The sequence below is a fragment of the Lontra canadensis genome, unplaced genomic scaffold (genome assembly GCF_010015895.1).
Source record: "Lontra canadensis isolate GAN:19392208 unplaced genomic scaffold, GSC_riverotter_1.0 scaffold81, whole genome shotgun sequence".
Taxonomy (NCBI): Eukaryota; Metazoa; Chordata; class Mammalia; order Carnivora; family Mustelidae; genus Lontra; species Lontra canadensis.
Genome location: NW_022631075.1, coordinates 2,909,202 through 2,931,268, shown reverse-complemented (window position 1 = coordinate 2,931,268; position 22,067 = coordinate 2,909,202). Strand labels below are relative to the sequence as shown.

At 41.0% G+C, this 22,067-nt stretch overlaps 1 protein-coding gene across 6 annotated transcripts in view; it reads right to left on the bottom strand.

The window, feature by feature from the left end:
• Window positions 1-22,067, bottom strand: part of GRIA3 (glutamate ionotropic receptor AMPA type subunit 3) — a 284,929-nt gene that overhangs the window by 213,744 nt on the left and 49,118 nt on the right. For all 6 annotated transcript variants that reach the window (XR_004385556.1, XM_032882315.1, XM_032882313.1 and 3 more), the window contains one exon: window positions 186-425. Coding sequence is in view for 5 of the 6 variants with exons in the window: in XM_032882315.1 (XP_032738206.1) it covers window positions 186-425 (240 nt within the window). In the remaining variant the exon portion in view is untranslated. The remainder of the gene's footprint in view (window positions 1-185; window positions 426-22,067) is intronic.

Sequence of the window (22,067 nt, the reverse complement as noted above, 5' to 3'; positions counted from 1 at the left end):
ATACTAATATGACCATTGCATTGATGTTTTAGGGTCTTAATTTAAATTCACTTTGAATTTAAATACAGTTTAAAAGAGTATTAGATTGTATTTACTAAAAGAGAAGGGAACAAACATAATTTGAGGAGGGTTGAACAGCACTGTTACATGAATATTTAAAGAGGAGAGCAGATGTCTCTTCTTACCTCTTTCTGTGTCGTAGAGGTACACAAACTTCTCCCACTTGTAGTGACCCAGCAGACTCAGAATGGCGCCCTTCAAGGCTGGGCGCATCTGGATGACAAACTGCACATCTGCATCAGTGGGGAAGCTGGGCGTCACAAAGGATGTGTGCAGGGCCCCACAGAAGGAGGTCAGAGTGTTCATTGACATCTGGTCATAGAATCCAAAGATGGCATATACCCCTCTTGAGAACTGGGAGCAGACTGCAATGAGAAAGACAGCAAGACATTTCAATAGCCCCATGGTCCCTTGCTGCAGCTTATAGGGTTGGAAAGACAATGGATAGTTAGGCTTTGGCTCTAAAGGACATGCCTCAAAGGAAAACCAAGATCTCTGAAATCTTTAGAAGCCCTTGAAAGCCCAGTTACCCAGCAAGAAAAGTGGAAGGAAGTGAAAAATGTATTTGATAGATTTGCATGTTTTCTGTCTACCATGAGCAAGAAACTAGGAAAATTCAGGAAAAAAGAGGTGAAGTTTGCCTTACCCTCTTTCTGCAACCCTTCCAGCTCACCCACAAGGCACTTGATGTTCTTGTACTTCTGTCACAGCTGCCCAATGGTCTTTTAGTGTACCCATGCCCCCATCAATGTACCATTATCTTGTGTCCCACTGCTTCAGTGCTTTTTCCACTAGATGACAATAAGGACTGATGACTTAGACAAATTGCTAATATGTCTGCTAGGAAAGGTGTTACTCCTCTTAGGTTACATACTGCTTTAACCATAGCTATGTCATGATTAAGACCCTTAATGAAGGTTACTAATGAAGGTTTCAGATTCTGGGTAGGCCATTGGAAAGACTGGCTTTTCAGTGCCCAGAGAGTCACATGAGGTAGGTGTAACTCGCAAAGTTCTATTTTGTTCCTTTGGCATTTACCTTCTAGATCTATCAGCTCATACATAGAACTTTTATGTCCTTCATTTCAAAGTGGGCCACACTACCACATTTTCCCTCTTCTTGCCCAGATGAGCTTAAAAAATGTGAACCAATTTCAATATTAGCTTAAGTAGAACATAATTAGCAAAGCAAATCAGCTACAACAACACCGTGTGGTGCATTCCCAAACCAAGTGGAAATGATCTTTAGATTATCTGCTCTACTGCTCCCTTCCATTCATGCGAAGCAGACAGAACAGGCAGCTGATAATGTGGTGTGATTTAAGGAATCCTGCATGGCCTCCCTTATCTGCTAGGAAGCAACTGTTATGCTTACTTCTTTAGGTTTAGAGTGTTGAAAAAAACTCTATGGTTTGGGAGGGGGATTAAATAGAATCTTTTAAAGTTTTTAGCATGCTAAGATGAATTATTATGTCTGGGACACCTGGGTGGCTCAGTGGATTAAGCATCTGACTCTTGATTTTGGTTCAGGTCATGATCTCAGGCTTATGAGATCAAGTCCCATGGCAGGCTCTGCACTGGACTTGGAGCCTGCTTAAATCCCCCCCCCACCTCTCTCTCTCTCCCTCAGCCTTTCCTGCCCCCTTCTCTCTCTCTCTCTCTCTCAAAATAAAGATGAATTAACATATCCTATGTCCAGTTAGACACCAGGAAGTGTGTATAAACAAACAGGTAAGTTTTGAGAGGGAAGGGTGAATCAGAGAAGAGGATGAAAGTGTCTGGAGTCTTTCCTGAGATGAGAAAGAGTAAAGGCATTGGGCACTAATAAGAAGGAAGGTGTTGAATATAGGAGGGAAACAAGTGGAAAACCAGTTTAATTCATTTCTTGATCTGATTGTGAGAAACAGAGAGTTCTCAATATTTATGGTATCTTGCTTTCCCTGCAAGTATGTATGTATGTATGTATGTATTTATAACAATAATTTATTATTATTTCTCTTGTTTTTGTGAGTTGGCTAGGTTTATCTGGGCAGATTTTGCTTGGACTCTCCTCTGTAGTTGGAGTAGATGGTATCTGGGACTGTCTGGGACTTTAGATATCTGGAGGCTTAACTGGGTCCCTGCATTCTATTTAAACCTGATATTGATAAAGGCTGTTCCCCTTTGTTAGCCACACTCATTAGTCATTGGCTTAAGGATAGCATTATTAAAAGTAATCACCTGTCATTCAGGCTCTCCATCAGGGAAGACCATAGCCTCCAACTTGAGGAATTCTAAGTGACCCCCCAAAGACAGGCATAAAATAGGTCTTTATATTAAAAGGAGAAAACCAATTAGAGAAACAAATCTGGGGCACTTCATGATAGGGGGCCAAAAGAAGTGCTCAGAAACAAAAAGCAAGAAGCAGGATTCCACTTTGCTTTGGTTATCACCAAGGAAGATACTAAGGAAGGTCAGTTCCCAAATTAATCCTGTAAATAGAGAGTTTTGCAGTACCAGTTCAGATCTTAGCTGGTGCACATAATGTTCTACATAAAACCAACAATAATAATGATAATAGCCATTGAGCGCTTAGTATGTACCAGACATTATGCTAAGTACTATACAAATATCCAATATTCCCAACAACCTTATGGTGTACTGCTAATATTTCTATTTAATGGATGAGAATTCTGAGATAAAATGTTCTGTGTCTTGAGTGGAGGAGCCAGGATTTGAACTGGAGTCAGTCTGACTCTAAAACTCATACTCCCTGGGATGCAAATCCAATAATGACATTAAAGAGTAGTTATTGGCCCAAATGAGACAGGGAAAGATTTAGTAAGTAAAAGAGAGGACTCTACAGGCCTCAAGTTCATACGTATACGAAATAATTATTTGTTTGTTAAAAAATATTTTATTTATTTATATATAAATATTGGCTCCCTGCTGAGCAAGGAGGGGCAGAGGGAGAGGGAGAAGCAGGCTCCCCTGGACTCAATCCCAGGACCCTGGGATCAGGATCTGAGCCAAAGGCAGACACTTAACTGAGTGAGGTATCCAGGTGTCCCCAAGAGTTATTTGTTATTGACCTGAAATTCAAATTTAAGGATCATGTATTTTTTCTGGCAACAAGCAATCATGGCCCTTCAGTGAACATTATTCAGGAGTTACTTGGTAATTCCTGGATCCATAACAGCTAGCATGCAAGGCCCAAGATAAGGATCCATGAACCCCAGACAAAAATAATCTTGTGGGGAAATGCAATGTATTTCCAATGAGGAAAACTCCAATCTGACTAAATTATGGACAATAATTGGGGGGGGAATTAACTTGAAGAGAGGCAAACTTATGGCTGTGATCCACTTAGAGTTTTAAAAAGCCCTTGACATCGGAAGGAAACAAAATACAAGTATGTTATGGAAGTGAGATTCTGGCCAATAAAAAAATCTTGCATTGCTCTTATAATCATTGTTTTTGAACCTCAAGGGCACAGAATTAATCATTACTAGGTTAGATATGAACTTTTCATACTTATGATATTTATTTATTTATGAACACTGGTAGTGAACACCCATAAAACCATCAACCAACCCAAGAACTATAACGTTACTGAGAACTTTATTTTTACCTTCCTCTTCCCCTCTATTTTACCCACCCTCCCCGCCGTTTGGACATCCTCCTGGCTCTCCCTCATAACTATCCTGAATTTCTGTTTATCATTACCTTGGTCTTTTAAGACACACACACACACACACACACACACACACACACACCCCTAAGCAATATAATGTTATTTTTGCTTGTTTTAAAACTTTAAAAAAGGGAATCATACTGAATATGTGAAAACCAGACTCCAGGAAGGAGTGCCCAGTTAAGTCCTTCAGCCTATGTATGATGATAAGCAGAATGAGACAAAGGAAGACCTTATACAAATGTATGAGTAAGCAGGTGTGAGGGAACCAAGCTGTGGTCATCTAAAGGTATTTAGAAGTATTACAGATCAGCAGTAATCCTCAGGGAACACTAGGCTACTGTGGTCCAACAGGCAGACACGTGGTGGTGGACATCAGCAAAAACAATGTTGAGAGAAAATCAGTAAATGTTCTATTCCCTTCTTATATAAGAGAAGTGTAGCTGCCCTGCACATACAATTGTGCATAGTTAACCTACCTGAAACTAATGTAACACTGCATGTTAACCATACTGAAATTAAAATAAAAAACTTAATAACAAAGTAAAAAAGGTCAAGGCAACTGCCAAGTGAGGACAGGGTTAACCACCTCTAAGAGAAGCCGGGGCACAGGGGACCTGTGAATGGCCTCTCACAGCAGATCCCTGGGCCCATTCCTGGCTATAGAAAGTAAGGCTGAATGGAACGTTGTGCTGACTCAAAGGACAGTGTTCTTGTCTTCAGACTCTGAGAGAGTTTGAGCTAAAAGGAACTAAACACTATTTTATTCAGTGATTTTTTAAGCATAGTTTTTCATGTGGAGTCATTTCTCCAAATGAAATTTTATGTGGAAAAGTCCAATATATAAAAGGGATAAAGTAAAGCATTTCTGATTCAACAGAGTTCCACTGGTGCCTCCCTATCATAAAGAAATTGTGACACAAAGAGAGGAAGTGTCTTGCACAAGGTCACACGATGAATTATGAACTAGTTTTTTAGAAAAGCTGTATCAGCATCTCTACACTGTCCCTACTCCAGAGCTATGTAGGGCAGCATGGGTCAGAATTTGCCTGGCATGAAAGCGACTTACCCTCATTGCCTAGCTCTCAGCATAGATGGTTCCACCAAGGGTTTCCCATGACTCAGCTGCTGGCAGCTTCCCTCACCTCCCTCTAGCCCCAAATACCAACAATGAGATTGGGTGGCAGATTGGTGATCTTTTGGGACTCATGATTCTCTTTGGTAGTGTCTGTTATCTTTATCTGAATCCTTAATGAACGACACCCACTAGTTTTTCTCAGAAGACGAGTCCTTGGTAAAATTATAATGGAAGAAATCATTATCTTGGCAATCTTTTGAAGCAGTGAAGTACAGAAGAAAGGGCAACAGTTTCCTGGACAGTCAGACCTTGGTTTCAATCACAGCCCTGCTAGTCTTAAACTGCATGGTTTTGTACAAGTTACTTAACCTCTCTGAGCCTCAGTATAGGACAGTGATTACATGGGCAGGTTCTGAAGTTAGACTGTATAGTTTGAAATACTCAGGTGATCCCTTATTGGACAAGTTACTTAATATCTCTGGGCCTCCAACCCAGTTTCTTCATCTGTAAAATTGGGATAATAATAGTGCCTGTCTCAGCATTAGTTGTGAAAGCTAAAATGAGTTTAGTTATGGGAAGCCATCTGTAACAGTGCCTGGCACAAAACAGATAATTAATGCTAGCTATTTATTCATGCAACAAAATCTACTGAGCATCTATTATGTGCCAAGCATTGTTATAGGTATTAGAAGATACAGGAGAGAAAAAAAAAAAGATCTTGTCCTCTTGGAGCTTACATACTAGTGAGGGGGAAACACCATAATGAATGGGATGAATAAAATATGATGTCTCAATTATAAGTGTTGGTTTGGGTTACTGTCATGAGGTAAAGAATGAATGAAATGGTACATGGAAAATATTTACAGTGCCTAACATATAACTTGGGAACCAAATAGTACCTTCTCTGTTTCTTTCCTCTTTCCAGCTCTTTCTGGCATACTTTGCCCTGTTAACCCCATCAGGTTATCCTCCCCACAGAAACCACTGCTTGCAATGTCACACTGATTACCCAGGTAAGCATAGCTTTTCTTCTCTTTCCCTTCCCCTATACATTTCGTCAGCACTCTTTCCTATTCTAATTCCTAGGGAGTAATGGTTTAATAAAGAAACCATTCTAATTTGACTTGAGAATGCACTGTTGTCCTCTACTCTTTCCTTCCCTATATAATGCCTTTGTGCTGCTAAAATGCTGTCTCTTCTTGGGACTTCTGTGTTTATCCAGTAGGAAATATCTTGGTTGTCTGTTTCCTACCGGTGCCCATCTCCATTTCTTCCTACTAGCAAAACGTCAAATTATTGTTGAAGATGCTGTTTCTGACTACATCCTGGATTCCTGGGGACTCTAGTATAGCTCCCGGCTGTGTTCCCTTCAATGGTGAGTGACAAGCAAGGCTGGAGCCAGCTGTCATGCTTTTATTTATAGTCCCCAAGTCTATAGGGTCGGGACAGGTATTGTTAATGTACAATGTAGCAGCTAATTATACCACCAATATTCCAAAAGGCATCATTACAAAAATGTCAAACAACTTGATTACCCCAAAGATCAGAATAGCAATATTGCATATCATTTACAGAACACTTTTCATAGCCTTTTGAATCAGGGGGTAAAAAGGAAACTGAAGTCTCTTGCTGACTTAATGATCACATTTGAAGCAAGCAGAAAGAAGAAAAATATAGCTCTGAAGGAACTGATAGAGATATATCACAAGAAAGTTCTCCAGGTAATACCACAGTACTGTGAATTCCAGGGGAACAAAGAAACTTAGAGCTGTGAGGGCCTTAAGAGATCATATTGTTGTGCTTCCTTTTTTTTTTTTAGGTTTTCTGTATTTATTTGAGAGAGAGAGAGAGAGAAAGAAAGAGAGAACAATAACAAGCAGAGTGAGGGGCAGAGGGAGAGGGAGAAGCAGGGCCCCCGCTGAGCAGGATGTGGGGCTCTGTCCCAGGACCCTGGGATCATGACCTGAGCCCAAGGCAGATGTTTAACTGACTGAGCCACCCAGGTGCCCCTAGTTGTGCTTTCTAAAGCTGTAGTTTTGATCCATAGTGAGTTTCCAGTCTGGTGAAATATTTTCACGAGTTTGTGTGTGTGTGTGGGGGGTGGTGTTGGAGTAAGGTTGACAACTGTCCTTTTTTAAGGAAGCACAGTCCTTTTCTTTATATCATTTCTGTTTTCCATTCTGCATGTAGTCCTTTCTCTTCTGAAATGATGATGATGATGTTAATGAGAAATGGTGTGTGTTTGTGCATGTGTGTGTGCATACATACATACATACATACATACATATATATTTGGTCTGTGTGGTAGACTGAATAATGTCCTCTCAAAAGATGTCCATGTCTTAATCCTCCAAATCTGTGAATTAGGTTACATGGTGAAGTGGAATTAAGGTTGCAGATGGAATTAAGCTTGCTAATCAGTTGACCTTAAAATAGTGAGATTATCCCAGATTATCTGGTTGGCTCAAGATAATGACAAGGGTCCTTAGATGTAGAAGAATGGGGCAAAAAAAGCCACAGAAGAGTCAATATCAGAGTGATGTTTTATGAGAAAGACTTGACCAGCCATTGCTAGCTTTGAAATTGGAGGGGACCATGAGCTAAGGAATGTGGGCAGAGTCTCAAAGTTGGGAAAGGCAAGAAAAGATTCTCCCTTCGAGCTGCCAGACAGGAATGCAGCCTTATTGAGTGCAGCCTGGTGAGAGTCCTTACCAGACTGCTGACCTACAGAACTGGAAGATAAACTTGTGCTATTTTAAGCCACAAAATTTGTGGTTATTTGTTACAGCAGTAAGTAGAAAACTAACATACTTAACAGAGCAAAATTAAAGTTGATAACTCTAGATCAACCTATACTCCACTCACCCTCCCCCCCTTAAAATATTACTGGTAAGAGAAGTCCAAAAGTTTGGAAACTAACGATCTTAGTCCAATTTCTGATTCAGGACAGGAATCAGCTGCCGTGAGGTCATGTTACCACTCCCTAAATACCTCTAGTGACAAGAGAGCTCATTACTCATAAGTGGCCCTTTACTTGCTGGGTAGCTCTGATGACTGTAGAGCTCTTCTTTAAATCGAACCTAACTCTGCCTGTTGGGGCTCTTGAGTGCTACATGATACACTGAATTCCAATTCTGTATAACCTTAACTTTGTTTTACAGGAAGCTCAAAAATACAACTGCTGTACTCAGGAGATCATAATGGCTATTAGCTATTCAAGTTTGTGCATTTAGTCTCTCTATGCTGCCCTCTTCATGTCAGGCTAAAAATTTGCTAAAAGATCCCACCTCCCCCTTGATCCCTGCCACCTCCATAAATGATCTTCCTAACTCCTTTTCTGTCGTTACTCATGATGAGATGATGAGGACTTTGCAGCCCTCTGCATATGGAGCCTAGTTTCTGCTCCCATCATTCCACTGAACCTGTTCTCTCAAGTTTGATGATGACCTGCTCACTGTCAAACCCAGCTCTTTCCACGGACATCATCTGACTTGACTGCTGAGCAGCATTTGATTTTGTTAGCCAAATCTTTCCTCTTGAAACTCACTTCTGTTTCAAGAGCACAAAACTCTGGTGGCTCTACCTCCTTTATTGTTCCTTCTCACTTTCCTCTTGCTCCACTCCCTTGACGAAGATAGGTCCGAAGATTCTTTCCTTGGGACTCTTTTCTTACTAATCCAAAAGATATTTTTTTCATTCAACAAATATTTATGGAGTTCCTACTATGTGCCAACTAGGGGTCTTATCTCACGCTCTCCCTGCAGATGGCTTCCCAGTAGATACCTCTAGTTTCAGACACATTCTTGGGCTCCAGATCCACATTTCTGACTACTCATAGAACAGCCTCAGCTGGAGGACTTCATATTATTAGGCCTTCATATTCTCATATTCAGCACATGTTTTCTTTCCTCTCATCTTCCCTCTGTGGATCTGCTTCTCTTATCCTTACTTCTCCTAATGCATTGCTCTTCTTCTAGTCACCCAATCTGGAGTCTTCGGGTCATTTTTGGCTTCTCTTTCTCAGCCTCATCCATGTGCCACTCTCTGGTGATGTTCTATCCATTCCACCTCTACAGCATGTGGAGGATCTATTTCCTGTTCATCTTTAGTTCGGGTTCTCATTCCTTCTTAGACTATGAGAGTAGTGTCATAACTGGTCACCTGCTTCGAGTCTTTTCCCAGTCCATCACTGGCACTGCTATCACATTACTCTTCCTTCTTTCTCTTCCAACTGTCCAATCAAAATATACCCATTCTGACTCCCATTTTGTCAAGAATCTGCCCCATGTATGAGTTGTTAATGGACTAATAAACAAATCTTCACAAATGAGTCAGTTTAGGGTTTCTCAACCTTGGCAGATACTATTGATATTTTGGGCTGGATAATTCTTTGTTGTGATAGACTGTCCTATATATTGTGGGATGTTTAGCAGCCCTGGATGCTACTCTAATATTAGAGGCCATAGCACTGCCATTGCTCCCCAGTTGTGAGACTCCACATGACCCAAAACATCATCAAATATCCCTGGGGGGCAACATCACTACCCGTTCCCTCCTTCCTCCCTGCCCCCAATATGAGAACCACAGGGTTGGCTTATGACTTACTCTCCACAGAGAATAAGGCCTTAACTTAATGAAAATACATACACATTTAGAATATTCCAAAGGAGTTATTTTAGTAGTAAAAAGTCAGGAAGGGTAGATATTTTGGGCTCTTCAAAGCTCACCATACAAGCAGATACCTCCCTGGTCTTGTTCTTAAATTGGTTATTTGTGTTAAAGTTGAGGATGTAGCAGTGGGTGAACTAGAAAGAAGATGGACATGGTGGGGTAGGTGTGGGATAGTAGCCAGCTCATACCTTCCCTGGGTTCATATAGATCAGCCTTCTCCTCCCCACCAAACACCCTTTGGTCTTGGGTTCTAGTAACCACAGTGGGTGCTTTTAGGGTACCAGAGGCAGAACAAGGTGTCAGCCCCATTCTCCAGCTGATGATTCCATGGTTTAATTACCATCTTTGGGTTAATTCCCTTGAACATTTTGTTCAGCTCTCAGGAGTACACTGCCTTCCGACAGTCTAACTAGTTATTTTTGCAATTACATGGCATGTATCTAAATGCTGGCAAAGAAAACATTCATTATCAACATTTGATCCTACTTGAATATAACGGCTTGCAAATGCAGGCATTAACATATGAACACATGTATTTTGGAAAATTCATTTTGCAACTGTAAGAGCAATCCACCCTTCCATAGCAGCATCAGAAATGGCAGGAGAGACGTTGAGGTGGGTTGCGATAAGGGGGTGATTTTAGGTCCTTCTATAGCAAGACAGTATGGTTAAGCATTGGAGCTGAGGAGTTTTAAATTCTTTTGCTTGTTCATTAATTAATTTACTCATTTGCCAAATAAAGTTTTGAGTTCCTAGTGTGACAAACATGGTCTAGAGGCTGGGATACCGTAGTGAGCAAAACAGACAGGCTCTTTGTCCTCACGGTACTTAAGGTTTAGTATTGGCAGCAAATATTAATAAAATAATTATACAAATCTGTGCTTATCATGGTCTTAGTACTAAGAAGGGAAGGTATTAGGGTGCTATGAGACTATGTAACAAGGAGACTTTAATTTAGGTCAGGGAAAAGTTATCTGAGGACTTGACATTTGAGCTGACACCTCAGAGAGTAGAAGAGCATCTGATGCCAAGAGAATAGCACTTGCTAAGGCTCTGAGGGAGGGCAACATTGGATGCACTGAGGCACTGAAAGAAGATTAGCCTGGCTGGAGTATGGCCAGCAAAGAGGAGGATGCAAGGTGAGTCTGGTAGGAGATAGGGGCCCAACAGCAGAAGAATTTCAAGGACCCTAAGAAGGAATTTAGATTTCATTCTAAGGACCATGAGAAGAAATCTTGGAAGGATCATGGGTATTCCATGAGCTGATTTATATTTTAGAAATTTTTATCTGGCTGCTGTATTGACAGTGGATTTAAGTAAGGGGGCATCTGTGAAAGCAGGGAGAACATTTGGAATGTTATTTCTGTAGTCTCTGTGAGAGGGAACAGTAGTTTGGATTTAACTTGTGGCCATGGAGGTGGAGTGATTTGGCATTTATTTTTTCTGAGTTCAAATTAATAGTTGAACAGCCTTGAGATAGTTACTTAAACTATCCAAACCTCATTTCTATACCTGTAACAATTGGGATAATAATTTCTGCCCCATAACATTGTTGTGCCTATTAAATGAATATGCCCAAAGTGCTTAGGACTCTCATATAAGACTGTGCTCAACTGATAAAATGGTATCTGCTATTAATATTATTTTTTTAAATAATTATTTATTTATTTTAGGGAGAGAGATAGCACATGGCAGGGAGGGGTAGAGGAAGAGGTAAAGAGAGTGTCAAGCAGACTCCTGCTGAGTGCAGAGCCCAATGTGGGGTTCAATCTCATGACCCTGAGCCCAAACCAAGGGTTGGCAACTCAACCGACTGCACCACCCAGGTACCCCACTAATACTATTTTTAAAATTATTCCTTAGTGCTTTTGCACTGAGATGGGTTTTTATATGGTTCAGCCACTAACTTGCTGTGTGATCTTGGGTCAGTTACCTCACCAGGCTTTAGGCCTCTCATTTGTAAGCCAGCAGAACTAACACTTGATCTGCCCACATCAAAAGGATGTGTGGAGAATAAATGGAAATAATAGTTGAGACTCTCCTTTGAAAAATTATAAAAGCTGCTATCTGAGTGTCAGTGAGAAAGTATTTGGTTCTTGACTCTCAGTAATCATTATCCCCACAACAAAGAACTCAACAGAATCATCATTCTTCCCAGCCTCAGTCTCTGGCATTCACCTGCATTATCTCTACCAGGCATCTAAAGTAGTAAGGGTTGTGTCTTGACTTGCAACTCATTTTACATGGGATTTAGCACAATTCTTAATTAAAAAACTAACTCATCCAGTGATCCAGTCAGTCAATGAAACAATTTCTAAAGCTGGGCAGGAAACTGATGAACTTTTATGATGCCTTCAAATCAGCCTTAAGATCTGTTATAGACTGGTAGGAGCTTCAAATTTGATATTGTAGCATATAGCATTTAAAAGCCATTTTCTTTAATTAGGCACCCCATGCTGGGAAGGAGGATGAGCTGAGTCCCTAAACAAAAATTATTCTTAAAAGTTAATTAATGGTTGTCTTGTCTCCTGTATGCTTGAAAGGCTTCATAATTCAAAACAGAACGATATAAACATAATAAAATGTTTAGGCCCATTGTCAGTTGGGAAGGTATACTCTTACTTCCCACTGTGTTTGGATTCCTTAATATCCCATTCTTTTTATTGAGTGTAATGGCCTAGGTCACCCCCTCCAGCTTCTTAACAGTGCCATAATCTCCTCTGTAATTTGACTTAGAAGTAGGCATTCAATCTCCTCTTGAACACTTCTGGATGACGGTGAGCTCACTGCTTCCCAAAGCAGTTCATTCTACTTTGGGGCAGCTCTAATGATTAGAAATGTCTTTATTACAGTGAGCGCAAATCTGCCTCTGTAACTTTCACCACCTATGGTTGTTTCTTTTTTCCTGAAGCTCACAGAAAATGCCTATTCCCTGTTGTAATGGAAGGCCTTCAACCATCTGAAGATACACATTCTACTTGTCTGTGCCTTCTTTTCTTCCGACTAATCACCCCCAGCATGTCAGATGTATGTCATAGATCCAAGGCTTTCAATTCTGGCCATCTTCCCCTTGATGTGTTTCAGTTTATTAAATGTCACTCTTAAGAATTTGGTGTCCAGGACTGAGCATTGTACTGGAAGTGAGGTTGAACCCACCCAGAAGGCAGGAGACTCCTATTTTGAACTAGACATCTTATATATCTATCAGTGCTGCCTAGAATGACATTGATTTTTTTTTTACCTTTCTACTATCAAATTGGGGTATACGCCTACTTTGTGGTCTTGAATTTATATCCCAGGTATCTCATTAAAGACTTCTGCCAAGCCAGGCTTCTCCCAACCTTGCATATGTGCTGTTGATATATCTATATCTGTATCTGTATCTGTATCTGTATCTGTAACTGTATATCTATATCTATATATCTATATCTATATCTATAAGCTAAATGACTTTATTAGTAACTTTTACCCTTTTCAAATGTCCTCATGATTTTGACACAGGCTTTTAACAAGTTTGGTTAACAAGTTTATTAGCTATTAGTCCCAGTTACTTGTTGTCTACAAATTTGATCAGCCTGCCTTGGGTAGCATTATCCAATTTATTGACAAAAGTGCTGAAGAAAACACGTCAAGGACAGAATTATTTGCAAGGCTACTTCATTTTTCACCCTGACACTTTCCAGGATGACAACAATTAGGTAATAAATACTCTGGCTAGAGTTCTTTGGTCTGCTCCAAATGTGTCTTTAATACACCTGTGGTTTAGGTGATACAAATGATCTTTAATATTGACTATCGTTCTTCAGACATGTTCACAGTTCTGCCTTTCAGAGAAAAAAAAGTAACTGGAATGATTTTCTTCTTTCCTGGTATCATCATCCTTGATCCTTTATCTTTACCATTTTTCACTGAGTCTTACAGGGAGGAAGTGAAAAAAGAAGAGGATGCTGAGAGGAGACAGAGAAGTGCTTTCTGGTAAAGAATGAACTACCAGAAGAACTGGGAAGCTGTTCTTTCCACTCTCCAACTCAAGCAGTCTGTTGTTACCTAAAGTCAAAAAGCTGATTCATTGCCTTTTGTGGTCAGGAAGCAAATGGCCTACCCATTTTACATTGTGGAATAATTGATATCTGATTAGCTCCTGGAGTCCATGGTCCTTAGCATCCCTGCCTGCTAGTAGACTTCAAAGAAACTATAAGCAGACTTACAAAATTGCCCAAATGTTGGGGCGCCTGGGTGGCTCAGTTGATTGAGCGACTGCCTTCGGCTCAGGTCATGATCCTGGAGTCTCAGGATCGAGTCCCACATTGGGCTCCCTGCTCAGCGGGGAGTCTGCTTCTCCCTCTGACCCTCTTCCCTCTCAAGATCTCTCTCTCTCTCTCAAGTAAATAAAAAAAAATCTTTAAAAAAATTGCCCAAATGCAATCCTGGTGAAAAGTAATTATTGAAAAGCCATCTTTACAGTACCCAGGACTGGTGATTATACAAAAATTTCAACCTATTGCTGTTTGAAAAGTCTGTATGACCTCAGTTCCCTCAAATATGTTCTACCAGCCTGGAGAACAAAGAACCTGTTTTGGCTTTAGGAAAAAAAGGTTTAAATTAAAGGCATTTTTTTTTCTAAGTCAAATTCAATTAGTTGGAGTTCTGAAAATAATTCCCCATTCTAGGTTTGGGAGACATTCAGGGTCTGTGCAGAACTTTGTGCCAAAGATGTCCATTCAGAGGTGTTTGTTTTGTCAAGCAAAGAGCTTACATTCAGGCAAACCTCAGTGTCCCTTGCAAGACATTACAAGGTCTGGCTACCCTCTATTTTTCTTAAGATTTATTTATTTACTTGATAGGGGAGGGGCAAAGGCAGAGGGAGAGAGAGAATCCTCAAGCAGATTCCCTGCTGAGCGTGGAGACTGACCCGGGGCCCTGAGATCATGATGTGAGCCAAAACCAAGAGTTGGACACTTAACTGACTGAGCCACTCAGGTGCCCCAGCTACCCTCTACTTTAAAAATACTTTGATCAGGAACTACAGCTACTCTAGTTCAAATTTGAGAACAAGACCCTCCGAAACCAGCTTCTGTAAGTCCTCCCATACTGCTTTGCCTTAAAAAAAAAAGTACATCTTTCTGTTTTTTTTTCCCCCAAGATTTTATTTATTTATTTGACAGAGAGATAGTGGGAGAGGGAACACAAGCAGGGGGAGTGGGAGAGGGAGAAACAGGCTTCCCGCTGAGCAGGGAGCCCAATGCGGGGCTCCATCCCAGGACCCTGGGATCATGACCTAAGCTGAAGGCAGACATTCAATGAGGCACCCAGGTGCCCAAGGACATCTCTTGAAAGAGACAACAGATCTTGAGGCTTATAGAGAAAGAGATCCAGCTTTTTAACAAGGGCACCAACAAAATGTACGTACTCAAAATGTGTTTGCTACATCTAGTGATCGTCTGGATCTGGGTCGTCTGATCTGGTAGCCACTAGCCCCATGTGACTATTTGAATTAAAATTAGTTGATGTTAAATAAAATTAAAGATTCAATTTCTCAGTGACATTGTACACATTTTGAGTGCCACATGCATTAGAAAGTGCAACATGGTACATTTCCATCCTCACAGAGAGTGCTGGTGTAAGTAGGTCCTATTCAAGTTACCTCCTGTGCCTACCCAACTAAATATGTTTCATTTTAAGTCAACCAGAACTTCGTGCTTACTCTCTCCTAGGCACTGTACTAGCTACTTTCATACTTTTTTTTTTTGATTGAGTATGGTGTTGTTTAATGTTTCATGGAAATAGTTAATGGGTAGGCAGAGAAAGTAGTTGTCTTGTAGTGTTTGAAAGCCCCTAAAAAGCCTTCTTGCTTTTGATTGTCTTCTTAACTGACTACTACAAAGTTTGAAATACCCACCTCTATTAGCCAGGATGGTGATATTCCCTGTCAGGAGACAAATGCAGCCCAGAAGTGCAACATGTGGTTCATGTCACTCATGAGCATGTCAGTATGGAGTGGTTTGCCAGGTGAACTCTGAGAACCAGGCACTGAGGGAATAGGAAACCTATGAGGTACATTTTGAGAGCTGGTGGTGGAAGTTAGGAAAGATCTGAATTCATGATCTTCTACCACAGTGCCTCTCCATATGAGGGCACCACAGTCTGGCACCCTTCTGCCACCTGAAGGCAGTGCTGGATGTTATGACTGCAGACATGAGGTGGAGGGGTAAAGTTGGTGACAATACACCACATCAGCACTGCTATTTGCTAAAGGTAGATTCTGGTCTTCCGTGTGTTTCGATCAGGCATGATCAAGGCTGTTCAAATAGCCTCTAACTTGTGTGTGTCATTTCAGCAGGTATTTTTCATTCAACATTTATCAGACAGTACTAAGTACTATGTGGGATGGTCAGCATAGTACTCCACACTCATAGTACTCCATGATCAACAGGGAATCTGCTTGAGGATTCTCTCTCTCCCTCTGCCTTTGTCCCTCCCCCCTCAAGTAGATAAAGACATAGAGTGCTACTTTCCTGTTCCCTTTCTTATCACCTCCTACTATTCAGAGCTAGCCCAGTGACAGCCACACCTCTCCTTTCCTAAGCCCCACTTTTCTCTGCTCTCTCTCCTTGTTTACCTGGAACTCACCTTCCCCATTATTATACTATGCCCCAGTGTTTCACCCTCACTGCTGACTTGTTGCAGACCAGAGTATGAATGACAAGGAAAGGATAAAGGAAAATGAATCCTCCCTCCCTTTCCTTACAGTAAGTGTTCTGCAAATTGCAGGACACAGTCCACTAATGGGTTATAAAATCAATGTGAGTCATGACCTAGCCTTTAAAAAAAATGAAATACAATAGAAAAATGCCATGTGTATCCATGTAGTAAGAGTAAATATTGTTTTGTGAGAATTTTGTTTTGATTGTCAAATATATGCACGTGTATTGTGGATCATTAAATAAAATGTAACTTTTTAATACCATATACCAATGTCGCTCCATGGCCTGTCCCAGGCCTAGCACTGGTCTGGTCTACGTTTTTGTCTTCACTGTTTATCACCTCCTGCAGAAACCCTGTCTTATTCCTTCTCCTGTTTTCCCAATCCATTCCTCCTCCCTAGATCCTCCTAGAGATGATCTGGACTCCCCCTTTTCCCATCCAGCTGGAGTCGCAGTGAGCTGCCACCTGGAGATGGGAGCTGGAGGACTCTCTGTTCTGTCTAGCTCAGATGGGAGTAATTAGGGAACTTGTGTTATTCAGCTTTCATGTTGGGACTGTAAATGCATCTTCCCACAAAAACCTGAGCACACCAGGGGGCTGGGTTCAGCACTGTACATACAGCCCTTCAGTTCCAGGCTATAGCCTATGCACTACAGTGGACAGCTCTGGCATCCAGTCTACCTGTATGCCAGCCAGATGACACAACTTCTTTCAGAACTCAATCAGTTTGGAAGCTGAGAAGAGAAACCACTGGTGCAGAGCATCATTCAAATGGATTCCTACTTTAACTTCTTGCAACACAGAACAGCTGAATCTTCTTCCACGGACCCTGCAGACGCTCCTTCAGTGGTTTGAAAGTAAGACTGTGTCTCCCAAAGTGCCTAACTTGATCCACAGGGGAGAATCTAACTACAAATAGCTATAAATAGCTAGAATGAAGTAAACACATGCAGTTTTAGCTGCAGACAAAATAAGTAGCCCCAGGCTTGCGCTTTGCTGCTCAGTCATGTATTCAACTTGTAACTACGTGTTACCAAAGAATACATCTGACCACGTCAGAGTTATCCATTTGCTCCAGGAGGAAGAGGAATTAGGCCTCTGTAAACATTCTCTTTGTGTGGTGCCATGAAAAATTAAAGACTTCATATTTTCAGATAACAATGGCATTGCCTGAGAGAAGCTGCATATTTAGTCATAGAAATATCCCAGTTCAGTCATCAGAGGTTGACAAAGGACATGTGAAGTAATTGAACACACTGTCTTATTTTAGGCATTGGGACCCAGTGACTGGACCCTCAGCTCCCTATTGCCTGTCATATAGACTAAACCCTTCAGCCTGGAATTCACATTAGAAAAACATGATGCACAAAGCTGGACATGTCAAGTACTCAGTTAATGGTGCATCTTTGTTTTCTACCCCATGGGCCAACATCATTAGAGCTTATGATTGATCTAAAATTGTCTCACATAATTCTCCAGTAACAACTTTCTGCTCCAACCTCATTGGTCTTCCCGTGCTCAACACACTTCTTACTCATTCCTGCTGCTCAGCATTTTTCATGTTGTGTCTCCATCCTGGAATGCCATTTCCCAAATCTCAACCAATATAATTCTTGCCCACCTTTCAAAACTGGGCTGAAGCACCCTCCTCCACGGAGCTTTCGGTGCCCATTTCATCCCCCAAGAGACCTATCCTTTCTCTAAGTGTCTGCAGCACTTGGACTGTGTGCCCACATTTGGGCACTTGACCATAGCATGCCTCAACTAAGCGGTGGCCTGCTTATCTCATGTGTGGGAACTTCCAGACATGGCTGAGAGGCTTTTGGAGAGCCAGGAAACACAAAACACACGTTCCCTTAGTTTTTTTTGTCTGGTTTGGTGTAATCTGGTTCATACTGTAAGCATTTAATGAACCCGTGGCATAAACTGGTACTGAGAAGCAGAATTCTCCAGTTCTGTCTCTATGTCACTACTGATTCAATCTGTGACCTTCACTTTACTTTCTTCTGAGCTCTTACTCTTACTTTACATTACTTTCTTCTGAGCTCTCACTCCTCTCTAGCATACTGGCAAGGGCAGTATTTATATATCCTAAAGAGATGTTTTGTGGATTAGCCATAATAAGTATAAAACATGTAAAAATATGAAGATCTGTAGAAACCCTGTTATCATAGGAATAATAATAATTACAGCTAAACTTAGTTAAGTGCTCCAGAAATCATATAGAAGACGCCTTCTCTGGGGGGAAAAGCAGCCAACAGTACCAGCAATTAGTCAATTATGAGTATTTAATTTTATTTCATTGCTTGTGATTTTTGTTTCTGTGCACAATAAGAGCCTAGTTGCCCCTTATTTATTTTAAGATTTTATCTTTAAGTAATCTCTATACCCAATGTGGGGCTTAAACTTACAAGCCCAACATTAAGAGTCACACACTCTACCAACTGAGCCAGCCAGGCACCCCAGTGTCTTTTGCCTTTTAAAGGGAATCTCTGGTGAAGTTGGCTGGAGATCAGTCTTTATGGGACCTAGGCTCCCCAGACCAATGTTACAGACACAGTGACTCTATGACTGTGTCTTACAACACTTTGCCTCGGAGGCTCCCACTTTGGCCAATGTTCCTTCCCATGGTTGGTTTTCATCTGGCCCTGAGAAAGAGTCTCAGCTCCGAGAATATTGAACATAAGTGTTGGCCAGGCAGCAATGGCATCTGAAGGCACACTGAGGGTAGAGTCCTTTGACATGTTCCTGGGAGAGACACAGAGGAAACAAAACATGCATTCCCTTAGCCCTGAGAGGGTCTCTTGGTCTATAAGAGGCTTGAAAAAACTAAGAGGGGGCCCTTAGAAAAATTGAAGAATCTTTCCCTCTGGAAAGCAGATGCACTTAATTTATTCAAAGAGGCTTCCATGTACTCCTGGTTGGAGGCAGAGATATGACCTCTAGATAGTTACACCTTTGCTAAGAACCTCCAACTGTAAAATATTTTAAAAGAAGTATTCTTTGGGACTCATTCTGCATCCCTATCTTTATTTATCTGACCACCTGAATCATCCTACACAATGAATTTCTATAAAGTGTTCTATAAAGTGTTCTGAGATTTCTAAGTCAATATTCTTTTGTGTATAATTAATAATTTCTCTGAGAAGAGCATGTGAATATATTTGATACAAAAAATAATTGAATGATAACAAAATTTCCCTTCTTTTTCATCTATCTAGCTAATACAGAAAAGTATTATCAATGCACTGTCACTCACTAAACAAATACTTATATGACTGGCCATCAAAATTAGAAATCAGTTGGAGGATGAGGTTTATTTTATTTACTATGCTTCATGTTCATCAGTTAACAAGCACCGACTGTCTTTTTTTCTGGAGGTTAGATTGCTGTATTCTTATGTATTAGAAAGTTTGTGTTGTGCTTTTTCTCTGCAGATCTCAGTGTGAGCAGCTTTGGAAGGATTATAGAGAACAAACTTTAAAAGACATTTCAAGTGCCACAAAACATTCCTTTTCCTGAGTACTGTTTTTGCTTTCTAAGTTTTGTGAATTCCTCTTTGGTGAAGAGTTCCATACTTTCTGGCCCTGCCCTGCCCCATTCCTTCTTCCCTTCCTCTGGGGCTACCCCAGAGCCAAACAGCCTCTGTATCTGAGAGCTGTGGAGCCAGTTGGTGACCCCCTAGCTTCCAGTAGCAGAAGTGATTGCTCTGGAATCTGTCACACAGTGAGGAGGTCTATCTGGAACTGTATTATTTTCCTACATTGTTTTTCTAGACAGTTCAGTTTTTTAGATTTTTCTACTTTTGCCTTTTCTCTCTTTTTTTGATTGCTTCAGATTTCTGATTATGTATTCAACACACACCACAGGATGCCAATTTAATTTTATTGGTCCATTTAAAGGGCAAATAAACCTTTGTTTTTATAAGTTGAAGATAAAGGTCCAATTATCTTGGACCCCAATGCATATTTTCTCTTTGAGCTTATAATTCAGTTATGTATCTCTGGAAGAGATTTTTGCCATTTGCACCCTCTTGCCTTATTTCCTGGTGTATTTTTGCTAAGACATTACACGTTTACCAATGAAGACATTACCCTTGAATGCAGAGTTATGATTTCTTTAGCTGCCATTGCTTTATTTCTGTTCTAAGAGTGGGCCAGGCACGGAGGATATTACACTCCCTTGAACTGAGTGGTCTCCTAAATCCCAGTATGTTGCCATGATGCATGAAAGGATTGGATACTTGCTGTAATTGGATTGTCATCCAATCAATTTCAGGGAGCTGGGCTGGCACTGCTTTCCTGCTTAGAATGCAATTTCCTCTAAGAAGCTCACCCTGAACTGGCCCATCCTGCAGATAATTATTGCCTCTACATATCACTTTGCCACTCTAGTTATAATATACTATCAGTAGTCCAGAGTCAGAAACATTTGTGAATTGGATTCCAAGACAGAAAGTACAACTCCTTTGAGGATAGAAGCCTTGGGGAGTGGCATGAGGACCGGGGAGGTGTTTGTCATGGGGATGACTATTGCTTTTTGTGTAAGGGATAGACTCAAGATGTGATAAGTGAAGTGGCTGGAAATTCTCTGCTCTGCTGAGGCCAAAGTCACAGGCCAGCTGGCAAGGGGACTAGTTGGACTTTCATCACTGGACAGACCCCTGGCATCCAGGTGGAAGGAGAGCCTGGGACAAAAGCATCATTTTCATGTACAAGGACAGAATTCTTTTTCTAGGGTCTCGTCATGTTATTCATGCAAATGGAAAGAAGAAGGAAGAAAATGAGTGGAATGGTTCTGGTTGTAAAACAGGACTGTTATTTTCCTAATTTTAGTGTAGCCTTTCCTTTCAGGAAAGGAAAACATGAGAAGAGGTAAGTATGTAGGAATTATTCATAGGGGTGCTTCTAGAGCCTATCAACTAGCTAACAGCTTTATATAGCTAATACTGTTCTTCAAATACTTACTATTCATGGCTTCAACCCCTGATCATCAGATTCTCTGGCAGAAGACATCCTACTTGTTCTTTCATTTCTAGATCTTAAGCATAAAAGGACTTAGGTAGGGATAAAGGCAGAAATAGTAGGAATGGCTCTTCAGAACAGGTAAGAAATCACTGATTGAATTCTGCATATTTGGTAAATGCAGGCACATTCCTTAGTAAGTGAAGTTCTGGCAAATTCTCAAGGCACCAGACCTATTTGCAGGACTTCAGCAAGAGGAGGTAAACCATTAAGGGTGGGCTGCTGGAGATCTAGTGCCAGAGTTTTAGTCAAGAAGGCTGGAGAGCTAGAAGGAACCTGGGAGATAAACAACAAACTGAGGCTCTGAGAAGGCAAATGATTTTCCAAGGGTGTCCCCATTTCACAGATAAAGAAAATGAGGCCCAAACAAGTAACACCACACAGTAGTAAATATCAGAGCTAGAATGTGAACCTGGAACTATCTGCAATACCCTCATGGTACCTAAGCAGGGCCTGTGACATCTGGAAGGCTCTTCACTAAGGGGTGGGCTATGCTTAGGTGTTATGTCAGAAAGAGTCAGAAAGAGTTTGTTGCCTAGGAATGGCAACAAAGATGAGCTTGAGAACACAGCGTAGTTTCCAGATAAGAGATTATGAGGATTGAAATATATGAGGTGGAAAGAGATAGCAACCTTGGAGGCAGTGTGTTCAATGGTTAAGTACAATCTAGAAGATTCCAGCCCCACCACTCATTTGGTGTCAATCACAGTTCTTGGTGTTGGGGATATGGCAGTGAGCAAACAGACATAAATCCTATCATGCAGCTCATATTCTTGAGGGAGAGGAGACTGATTATCTGTGTGACCTTGGCCAAATTGTTCAGCTTCTTAGAGGCTCAGCTCTCAGCTGCAAAATGG